Below are 11,883 nucleotides of genomic sequence, written 5' to 3'. Positions count from 1 at the left end.
CCCGGGAATTCCTTACTGACAGGGCCCTTTCCATCCTCTGCTATCAGCACAACCTAAACACCAGCTACTGCCACCATTGCTCCCACCCTGTTTACACAGCTCTGCCCGCTCGGCTCAACACAACATTGTTGTTGCCATTGTAGCAAAGTGATACATGCTTGTGTGGTTACCTAAGGCTCATTTCTTCCCACAACTGTTTTAATCCTCCTCTTTAGATACCTGTCATAAGCATAGAAATGCTGTGAAGAATCTTTGTTACTACACTGCCAGATCTGTGCCTCAGATTTTCGTGAGACATAGGCAGCTAATTCTGTTTCTCTTTGCTCCGCTTCTCTGTAGTAGGAATTTCTCTCCTATGCAGTGGGATTGTGAGAATAAATGCTTTAAATATTGTGAGGCACTCAAATATTGCAGTAGTGGGAGCCATAGAAGTGTCAGGATAGATGAGGAATCAGTGCTGAATTCATTGCAATTTGGGACCTGATCCTGTAAACACACATCTGAGTCTCCTCCTTTCCATGAGTAAAGCCAAGTATCAGAGCTGGTCCCAGGAGCAGAGAGTCTTGTGAGCATGAGTGTGTCCTGGACTAGGCCATCCTGGATCCTTTGAGGATTATAAATCATATGTTACATGGCTTCAGAATTTCTTTTAATGTAGCCTCTGCATTTGTTCCCAGTTCCTACGTGCTTAGCTCTCAAATGAGTCATCAGGAGCTGCTGCTTATGCAGTTTCTCTTGCCTTAAATGTGTGCTTTATTTTAAGAAGCTGGATCTCTGGTTTCTCAGAACCTGAAAATCCTTTTTTCAGTTTGACAAGTGGACAGATGGTCAGAGGCGAAGGATCCTGGTGGACCTGTTGGAACGCTGCTCCCCGTCACAGCAAAAATTCTGTGCCAAGCAGCTACAGAATCGAGTCCCCACTGAGGCTCTAGATTTTACCACAAGGCTTCCTAGAGTCCTGTCTTTATACATCTTTTCCTTCCTGGACCCACGGAGTCTTTGTCGATGTGCACAGGTAAGAAAGCCACCATGTAGCTAAGGTTCAGAAAGTCAGGCCAAGCTAGATTAAGGAAAAGAAACAGCACTGGTTGTCAGCAAAGACGTACCAGTGCTGTTCATGATGCAAGAATGTCTTCTGACTTGGCAGCCTGGTGCCAAATTCTTAGTGATGCTTGTGTGAGACCAAATGCAACACTTCCACAGATCCTAAATTAAGCTAGATTGGCCAAGATTTACAGAAGTAAAGAGTAATTTTAGATGCTCAGCTCTAAAGCATTTAAAATGTAGCACTTTACAACACTGATTTTTCCCAAAGAGAAGGCCTGGTACTTTCTGAAAATCATGTTCTTTTAAAGTACCTTGCACTGTGTGCAAAATCATTAATTGCTTTGAAAAATATTGGCTTTGTGCTAGTTGCAAAGAGCTGCACATGATGCTTTAAGAAAACCAGATCCTTTAAAATCGTTGAGAGTAAAGTGTTGGATGTGGAGAAGCAGAGAAGTTACGGATGTGCTTTTGAGCACAGTGCTTAGGGATTCAGTCTTTTTAGCACAGTGGCTAAGACTCCAAAAACACATCTGCATGAGACAAAGTGCTGTGATGTGATGCCCAAGGTAGTTCTGAATGAGTAAGTTCAGATACTGGTGACACCATTACTGCCCTAACATAGCACTCCATATAGTACTATGAATATATCAAAATCATAGCTTGTTTAAAGCTTGCTATAGTATCTTTCTCCAGCATTTCATGTTTTATGTGGCTGCAAATCACACTATTCATTCTCAGGCAGAGATGACAGGTTAGGAAATTGCTTACTTAGAAAGAAAGGTCTTTTCAATGCTACTTGTGTCGTATCATTGGGCAGCTGCTACTATGGCAGTGCCAACAGATAATACTTGTCCTGAAGCTGGAACAAGCTTTATCAGCAGAAACAAAGTGTTTATTCCAACTACTGTATGCTCATTGATTAGAAGTGCAGGAAGTTGCCCCAAACAAGCTGAAATCTTTCCTCTTGGCCCATCATTTCTGGACTACTTCACCCTAAGCTGGAGATCAGCTAATAGGCACTGAGTGTGTCATGAAGGTCTCAAATGGTTTAAAAAGTTTAATGAAAGGTTTAAATGGAGCATAAAAAATGCTGAAGAATTGTACTAGTTTAAGGACGTAGGAGAATTACATCCACAGCACAGAAGTCTCTAGCCAACTTAGTGGGCATTCACAGGTGAGCTGGCACTGGAAGTACCTGTCTGAACTCGATCAGCTCTGGATGAAGAAATGCCTGCGTTTCAGCTGGTACATCAACTTCTCCCCAACCCCCTTTGAGCAAGGAATCTGGAAGAAACATTACATTGAGATGGTTAAAGAGCTGCATGTCACGAGACCAAAGGTACATACCTACCACTGCTACAGATGTTTGGGGCCAGTGGGAAAGTTGGGCTGGTTGGGTTCCTCACCCCTTTGCCTCTTTATCTGTCTGTAACCCCCCACTAGTAAAATGGAAGATTCATCATTTTAAATTAGTATCTAAACTCTTGTGTTGCCATGCGTTCTGCTTTCCCATCATCCATCCCTGGGTGGGGAGGGGGAAGTGAAAATCTCACTGGTAAGAAAAAGCAATCACCAAGGTGAATCTGCTGTGCTTTCAGGATATTCTGAAGTAATCCCGTATGTTTCTCTCTCCAGCACTCAAGGCTATTCCCCTCTTTTTCCCCCCAGTTTATAGAGCAAATGATAGCTTGTCTCAACCTGATTAAGCAGAGATGGGGTATCCAGCAGCACCCTTGCTGACATTTCAGAGTCATTTTACCTGGTGGAAAGGAAAAACAACACCCCTTATGCCTGTTACAGCCCTTGGTGTTGTCTCTTTCTCTCTTCTTTAAAGGTGGCAGGGACATTTTGGGGAGGCGGAGCATTAGTTGGTAGCCATTGCTTTCTCCTGAGATTCACTGATACCATGCCTACTTTGCAGGGCTGTGAGGGGGGATTCTTCTGCCCTGAATCCAAACTCAGACCCCTAATTTTAAGCAAACTCCCCCACAGACTTTCTCTGTAGTCAACAGAGAGAACCAATGCATCCCAAAAGCAGCTCAGCTCATCTTAATACAGATTATGGGACATGGGTGATGACATGCATTGTCAAGGTGCCTATTTCTGTCCATTGGCCATAAAGGAACCTGGAGAGACTAATTTTGAGTTAATACCCAATTCTCAGAAGCCTAAAGTTAGGCGAAATAAATCTCATTTTCATTATAGGCTAAAATTTATTTTGTTCTTTTAACCTCTCTTACTAGACTCCTTCAAAGGATGAATTTGTAGTTATTGATGTGCAGCCGATAAGAAGCAATGTCCCAGAGGCAAAACTTTTTGTGCCAGGAAGGAGGACAAACAAAGAGAAAAAAGAGCTCCCACCATGGCGTTCATCAGACAGGCATCCCACAGACACCATCCGATTCAACTACCTCAACAACTACGATCCCATCGAGCAGGCCAGACAGGCGTAAGAGCTTTTCTTTTGCTTATCTTTTGCTTTTTCTGCAACATAGGGTACGTCTGTGTACTTTGCAAGCTCACTTTGCCTGTGCTTCAAGCTGCCTGAAGTCTTACAATTCGGCAACATGGTGGCAAACCCACTTTGCTGCTCTTTTGTTTTTTCTTGGATTGATCTTGGTCCAGTTGTAGTTGCAACTTCACTACTTTATGTCCTTTTAGTGCAGAGCAGGTTAGTGGCTGCCTGTAATATAGGCTGTAACTCTTGGGGATGTTACATAGCTGTAATGGGAAGAATCTTGACAAGAGCTTGTTCAAGAGCTTTTAAATACAGCTGCAAGGTTGAGAGGAATCTGTCACTTTTTCACTGAAGAGGAAGAATTAATTGTGACAAAATATAATCTTATCACTTCAAGGATCTTCTGGGTGAAAAGAGATTTAGATGACTGAATGGGGCTGCAGGTGTGAAAGTATGAATATCCTATAGAACATTTAGGTAATGAATATATTTGCATCTATAGTGCCTGGGATAGACTGCCTAGATCTATGCGGTTTTGGGCTCTCAGGATTATCTGGTCAGCAACTGGCAAAAGAAAGGCATTTCCACCATGAGTACAGTTTTGCACATCGACTTGTGTTAGGATTGCCCCATGTTTTCCTTTGACACATCTGGCATCAGATGTTTGCAGAATCTTAGATCTGTGGTCAAATTTCTATGCATTAACAAGCATCAGTAGAAGCAATAGCAAGGAGGCAGCAGTAGTCAACTGTGGGCAGTGTTTGGCCCATTTCTTGGTTAAGTCTCTGTTAATACCACTTCTCATTTTTCATGGGCTCACAGCAGTTACCTCAATTCAGTTGATGATGTGCCATAACTTGTGAAACTGGTCAGATGGTCATTAGTCCAAGCCTGGTGAACAGGTAATGGATTAGCCTGATAAGTGCCTAGTTCCTGTGTGAGTCCCTGTGAAAAGGACTGCACAGCCTCTCACCCAACCGCGTGTGAAGAGAGGAGGAGATTCCTCTTCACTGTGCCAACAAAAACCTTGGGAACCCACTGAGCCACAATGTAAGTATCCAGATTGCACTTTCAGTAAGTAACTGATAGAGCTAAGATTAGCACTGCACACAGGAACAATCAACCCATGCATTATCCTAGCTGAGTGATTACTTGGCTAAGCAGTCCTGCACTTACGTAGTCTATTTCTCAATGTGATTAACTTTGCTGGACCCACCACTCCTCCGGGGTGTTCCACAAAGTTCCCAGTGCCTGAGCAAAAACCTTTTATGAATCATTTTTTAATCCGCGTCCCCTAGTCCTAGGATACTGCACTACTTCAAAGAGCTTTCCAGTTTCCACCTCACCCTCTTTATGTGGTATGTTTCCAAACTCTAGCACCATTTTAGGTAGAGTTCTTTGAGGCTTTTAAAGAAATATTTTGACAAAATGCCTCTTGTTGCAAATGGATGTCATAAAATCATAGACCTGATATTATTTTTCAGCTGTGCTAAACGTTTCTAGGTAGCAGCTCCAGAAGAGGAGGTTTAGGGTTCCCTTCTGCTGGCTGTGAACCAGTGTCAAATGTGAGACAAGCCTTGTTTGAAGAGTTTAAAAGTTGTTTTTTCCAGCATTGAGCTGTAGACACAGCTGACAACCAGACGCAAATGATTTTGAGTTGCTAATGATTCAGTAAGCACACTGACTGTTTTCGTCTCCTGAGATTTGAGCTATCCATTTGTGCAGTGGAGAATATTTTAATGCCAAGTGTTCTAGCAAATCTAGCATTTATTCATAATTACAGAGGATTATTGCAGGGAGAGAAATGGATTCTGTGAGATTTGCTTGTTTATCAAGGATCTTCCTTTAATATCACTTAAGCTGAAAGTAATTACTAGTGTGTAGTCTCATCTGTAATGGTTATTCAGCAACACAGGTGTGCCGTTTCAGGTGCTGACCCAGCTTCCCACTCACATAATGATATTCTGGTGCTTCTTTACTATAGACACATGGCTAACAGAGTCCCCTCTGCAGCTCCTTCCTAGAAGTCGTAGAATCGCAGAATCACAGAATGGTTTGGGTTGGAAGGGACCGTAAAGCTCATCTAATTCCAACCCCTTGCCATGGGCAGGGACACCTTTCACTAGAGCTGGTTGCTCCAAGCACCATCCAACCTGGCCTTGAACACTTAGTTCTCCCACTAAGGCTCTGTATTGTGTCCTCCATCCTCTGTTTCTAGGCAGCTACCAAGGGATCAGGTCTTGGCTCATATCTACAGCAGGAGCAGTGAGACACCACTTTTCATACTTGAGTGTTCTCAAGTGCAGGCTTTTGGTGGAGGTGGAAGTGGCAGCTAATGGGTGCCTTGGGCAGGTGTTGGTTGCCTATCAATAGCAGCACAATGGCAAAGAGGTCAGAGTGCCCCTCGGGGATGCCAAGCATTCATTTAGATGGCTGATGAAGGCCATGCTCAGCCAACTGTGTCTAGTCAGTTGAGCTAGGAATCTCATATGAATGCTATGCAAGATGATCCACCTCGCTGCAGCCTACAGGCTCAGGCAGACCTAGCCTGACCAGTGCACAAGGTTGTAAAGTAGAACAGAGAACCAAGATAAAAATCTCTGCCCCCCCAGGCTGTGTTAGGTATAGTTATTCTTCAGATTAGATGAATTCTTGCAGCTCAAGGGCATAACAACCACTCTTCTTGTAATATGAATGTCATAAGTAATGAAATCTATGTAAAATGAGATTCCTAAAACAATAGGAGTGATTTCCCAAAATATAGGGTTTTGCAAAGGGACTCCAGGAGAGGGAACAGGTTTTGCTGCAGTCTGAATGCATATCGAGAGCAGTGAGTCTTTTCTTGAGGTGATGAGCATGTGTGAAAAGATGCAGCAGAACTTGCAGAAAAGCAGCAGAAAGGCAAAGTGGTGGCTGAGAAAGAAGGACTAAAAAGAGCACTTGTGGGCCTGCAGGTTGACTGGAATGCTGTGAGCCAACAAACCATCCTTTCCATTAGAGTTCTGCCGTGCTGAGGAAAACTGGGCTTGTCAAAAATTTCTTTATGAATAAACAAGATTACATCAAAGGAATACCTGATGCCATCATCAAAGCAATGTGTGAAGCTAGTCACTGGCTATGCTTTGAATCAAAGTTAATCTGCCTAATGTCAGGTAAATTTTGTAGAATTTAAGAGGTAAGAAAAAACCAAAGTTTTTCCTAGCTCTTGGGCCTGGTAAAATCTCCTCTGAGCCGGACCTCGCTCTACATTTGTTTTTTTGGTTCAAAGAGAGGTGAGAACACTTCTGTTCTTACCAGGCCAAGCTGGATGGGGCTTTGAGCAACCTAGTGGAAGGTGTCCCTGCCTCTGGCAAGGGGTTGGAACTAGATGAGCTTTAAGGTCCCTTCTGACCCAAACCATTCCATGATTCTGTGTTCATCCTAACAGGATGCCCATGCTACAGCTGAAATACTGTCATTTAAATGGCAGAGTTGTCATCTGTTTCTTTATTGGCCTTTCGAGAGGAGTCATTAGCTACACACTCCCTTCCACGGTACCAAAACTACACTGCTGTGAATGCATAGGAGAGAACTTATCCTTGCTTAGTCAAAAGAAGGTGAAACACGGGGAGTGTAACAAGCTACAGTCAATTCCCAATTATACTGGGAACAGAGACAAAGGGAGTCCTAAGAGAGGTAACACAAAACATATACTTCAGGCTATAAGACAGTAATTATTTCAAGGGTATTTACCTTTGAAAATCAAATAATTCTATTTCTGTAGGGCAATTTGGCAAGGATTTGGCCTGGACAGAGCTGGTGCTTCACATCATGGGGTAGAAGAACCATAACGCTCTGCCACAGCTGCGTAGTACCTCAAAATGGCAGAATGGTGCTAATTTGCAATCTTGATTATAATTGAGACTTGACTTGTTTGAGCTTTTTCTGATGGATTTTTTTGCTGCTTGCTCAGAAAGGCATGAGCTTGTATTATAAGAATTGAATGGCATCCAAGAGCCTCAGTGACAAACATCACTGTGGCACGAAGGAGATGGGACAAAGATCCCCTAATATGTTCTCTGAGAGGTTATTTGGTTTAGATGGGATCCTGTGGGAAAAGCTTCAGAGTCACTGAGCAGTGAAATTAAGAATAGCAATGATCAGATGTGTAGTTGAGGGAGTGGTGAGGTGATAAAGAAGAGATACAGACAGGGATTGAATTACAAATTGCCTGGAAGGGATTATCAAAATCCTTCAGTAGAATTATAGGTGTGACTTTTGGTGTTGCTGCATGTACATGTGCAATTTATCATAACGATGATTTCTGGTAGGACTGCTTTGTTTTCTACCTGAATTGTCCAGGTAGCTTTTTGTTTATACAGAAACAAAGCAGAGAGCAGCAAGGATGGATTTGTCTCTTTGGGCACATAGCAATATTGAAAAGGTGAAGTGAAAGATTTTTATCTAGAGCATGGAATCAAGTTATTAAATTTTCCCTGGGACTCTGATCTGCCTAAAAAGACCAGGAAGAGCAACTCTTTCAGTCCAAGCATGTACAGTTCTGCTGGAAGGCATCTGGTGTTTTCTGCTTGTTGCCAATAAATCAAAAGATTTGCCTCCCACTTTATCATGAATAATGAATTCCAATTCTAGCCTAGCGCTGGAGCCTCGCCAAGATTGTGTCCTTGTGCCTCAAGAAAGAGCCCTGCTACTTCTCATGACAACAGCTCAGCCAAAATGCAAGCTCCTTCCCCCCCACTCCCCAGCCAGGTCGGGCTTCTGGAAGTCAGCACTTAATTCAGTTAGATAATTTATGGACGTAGGCTGGCTCAAAAAACAGTTGCATATTGTACTGCATTGTTTACCCAATGAGAAAATAATTACTTTCAGTAATTGTTCTGTCAGCAGCCTGGGCCCGGTTTCTGACAAAAAGGGGCTCCCTTGCGTGAGAAGGGCATGGTGTTTCACTGTCCTTCTGAATCCTAATGCTTGTCTCCTGCTTATTCATGTTTCTGAATAGCCAACGCAGTACTCTCTGCCTGTTAGGCTTGTGGGAATTCAAACGGTTCCACAAGGGAAGAAAGCGGCGTGAGAAACACTGAGCTCAGCACTGGGAGTGAGAGAACTGCCTTTCTCCTCTTGGCTCTGATGCTCTTTTCCTTTGCAGCCTTGAGAAACTCATCCTCACTGCTTACATCTTCTTGACCTTGAAGTGAGATCATGGTGGTGATATGCTGCAGGGGGATTCTCTGACACCATAAGCAAGGACACTAGAATACAGCAGTAGAGGTTAATATCATAGAAACATGGAAACATAGAATCATAGAATGGTTTGGGTTGGAAGGGAACTTAAAGCTCATCCAGTTCCAACCCCCTGCCACAGGCAGGGACACCTTCCACTAGACCAGGTTGCTCCAAGCCCTGTCCAACCTGGCCTTGAACACTGCCAGGGATGGGGCAGCCACAGCTTCTCTGGGCAACCTGTGCCAGGGCCTCAGCACCCTCACAGGGAAGAACTTCTTTCTAAGATCTCATCTCAATCTCTCCTCTGTCAGTTTAAAGCCATTCCCCTTGTCCTGTCCCTATAGGCCCTTGTCAAAAGCTCCAGCTTTCCTGGTGGCCCCTTTAGGCACTGGAAGCTGCTCTAAGCTCTCCCTGGAGCCTTCCCTTCTCCAAAATCTTAATTTTCACATAAATCTTAATTTACAACCACAAGACCAGGTCTGCATTGTATCTAAAGATCATAGTATCATTTAGGCTGGAAAAGACCATTAAGATTATTGGGTCCAAGCACAGACCTAACACTGATAAGTCCACCAAGATGACCAGTTCATTCCCCATAATAATATTTTGGATTGAATTTTCTCTCTTGACTGTTAGTGAAGTGTTTATAAAAAGATTGCAGTTTGCCTTAATTTCCTGTTTGAAATAATATCTGATTTGTCTTTATGGTTCTTGATCTGGGTCTGGAATAAGTGACTATTAGACGTGCTGGTGTTGGCTGCTTATGAGGACATATGTATTATGTGGTGTGACTCTGCCTCTTTATAGGATGAATATTGATTTTAGATTCTGTTTCCACCCTTTATATTAATGATTTTTTTACTCATACTATGCTTTTTAGCGTGACTTCCAGGAGCTCAGAGATGCTGGTGGTGGAGCTGGGAGGTGTCCTCGGAGATCACAGAGAGTTTCTGCTTTAAATTCCCTAGTTGTCTCTTGCAGAATGTGAATATAGGACGAGAATGAACACCTTCAGAGCACATGTGTCTATGAACCTGCCTGAGTTGTTAACAAACTTCCTCATAGGATAGATTTTACTCCTGATACTGGAAAAATGTGGCAGCTGGGCATATTCCAGTACTTCACTTAATTTTCACACTCTGAAATATTCCTGTTCTGCCACCTTATTGTACTGACTGTAGTAATAGCTGCGTATAAATTTATAAATACATACACATACACATATACAAGAAGTATTTGGCTATCAAAACAATGAGTAAGTAACTTGTTGGAGGGGCAGTCCCCCAGCTTTATTTATGATACATGGACTTCACAAAAACTCTCAAATTCATTTAGCTAAACTTGCCTTTTTGTGAATTTCCCTAAGCTGATGTAACATGTCACATGGATTTAGCTTAAATCAGTGAGTCCCAGGCCAAGGGCAGGTTTATAAATGCTAGAAAATTAACATAACTTTAAAAATAGCAACTTACTGCCCTCCTCTGAGCCTCAATACCAGACTGCGTGCTCTTGGTCTGCCCCAGGTGCAAGATAAAATGTATTTATCTTAAACCATGTCTTTTCAGGTGACAGTATCATAAGGGGTTTTCTTTTTCTCAACCCCAGGGAACCAACTCCATAGCACTCATTAATACTGTTCTGTTCTACTCTGCAGGAGAAAGAAAGGAGGAGGAAAGACCCCAGACCTTAGCCGGCAGGCAGCTGAGAAAAAAATGAGGGCAAGTCGTGGGTCTAATAAGCTCCAGAAGCCAAAATCACTGGCAAGTATCAGCAGCTTGTAATTATAACAGTGGGGGCCCAGTGTCAGACACACCCAAGGCCAGTTTAGCTCCGAGCTTTTACTTAATTTAGGTGACTGTGAAGCTTTGCTCCTTCTGTCATTAGACTGCCGCTTCTTAAGAGAGATACCTGTCCAGGAGCAGGACACAGAGCTCCCCTATGTCTGGCTGCTCTGGGGGCCATCTATCATTGCAGCCTAGACATAGTCCGTCTGCCTCCAGTGGGAAAAGGACAGCAACTGTATGCAGACAGTGACTTTGTTATCTGTTCCTCCCTCACTTTGCTTACTGCAGTGTCCTAACAGCCTGTTGCCATGTTTTACAAAGCACTGGATCAATTCTCATATGAGACTTGCATCTCTTCCCAGAGCTTCTCTTCTCTGCTGTCAACTTTTGATCGTTGCAGTTTGATGCTCATTTATTCTCTGTTCATTGCACTGAGCCTGAGCAAGCAGCCCCAAGGTCTTAATACTGAGGATTCATAGTGCTCATCACTAGTAAAATAGGGCATCCTCACATGAAAGAGTCTAGGGAAGTCAGGCTTCCAGAAAGCATCATGGGTCTGAGCTTTTGTAGATACAGCAACAAATAACTGGCAGAAGAAGGATGTGCTCACAAGCGTATCAGGGGTTTTGCAGACCTGGAAGCGTGTTTCCTAAGCGATGAAAGCCAGGGAACGCATATGAGTTGAGCTAAAGAAGGTTTACATAAAAGAGAGGCATTGTCTCCCGAGATTGGGATCCATTCTCCTGACCCAAATACAGCCTATTTGCAAGGAAATAGATTCAGTCAGTGTTAAAGAATAGAAAATATTCAGCCTGTGTCTTACAATTTCCATTCTCCAACAGCTTCCTCTGTAGCCCTTAGATCAGAGCATCCTTACATGGCTTCATTCCACCACAGCTTCCCATTTCAAATTGAAAGCTGTCTTATTGTCAGTCCAGCAGTGAAGAATCTTAGTTCAGGGCAAAAAGATGTGAATTGCGTTTCCTTTCCCTAGATTTTAGGAAAGTTATGTGTTCTTCAAAGTTTCTTGACGCGCAACTCCCAATCAGGAAGGCGCAAGTAACTGGTCTGACTCCCACCACAAAGTCCAAACCGTCCAGCACATCAGTGGAGGTTTTGCTACAAACTGCAGCAGTACAGGGTTGAACACTGTTTATGTGTGTGCCACCTTCTGTTGGCTGCTCACAAATTCAAAGGGACATTATTATTCCTGTAGCAAATAGTCACCAGAAAGCATTTAGCTGACACAAAATGCTCATAGACAGATGTCTGGGAGAGCACGCAGAGTTAGCGGGTACCAAATTCATAGAATTATCATAGAATGGTTTGGGTTGGAAGGGACCTTAAAACCCATCTAGTTCCAACCCCCTG

At 43.2% G+C, this 11,883-nt stretch overlaps 1 protein-coding gene across 1 annotated transcript in view; it reads left to right on the top strand.

Annotated features, from left to right (window-relative positions):
• FBXO16 (F-box protein 16) overlaps positions 1–11,883 on the top strand; it is a 28,258-nt gene that overhangs the window by 12,347 nt on the left and 4,028 nt on the right. Inside the window, exons 3-6 of the mRNA XM_010009729.1 lie at positions 809–1,015; positions 2,222–2,386; positions 3,291–3,496; positions 10,383–10,488. Of these exons, the coding sequence (XP_010008031.1) occupies positions 809–1,015; positions 2,222–2,386; positions 3,291–3,496; positions 10,383–10,488 (684 nt within the window). The remainder of the gene's footprint in view (positions 1–808; positions 1,016–2,221; positions 2,387–3,290; positions 3,497–10,382; positions 10,489–11,883) is intronic.

The sequence above is a fragment of the Nestor notabilis genome, unplaced genomic scaffold (assembly GCF_000696875.1).
Source record: "Nestor notabilis isolate BGI_N333 unplaced genomic scaffold, ASM69687v1 scaffold3420, whole genome shotgun sequence".
NCBI lineage: Eukaryota > Metazoa > Chordata > Aves > Psittaciformes > Psittacidae > Nestor > Nestor notabilis.
This window is presented reverse-complemented; position numbering and strand designations above follow the sequence as displayed.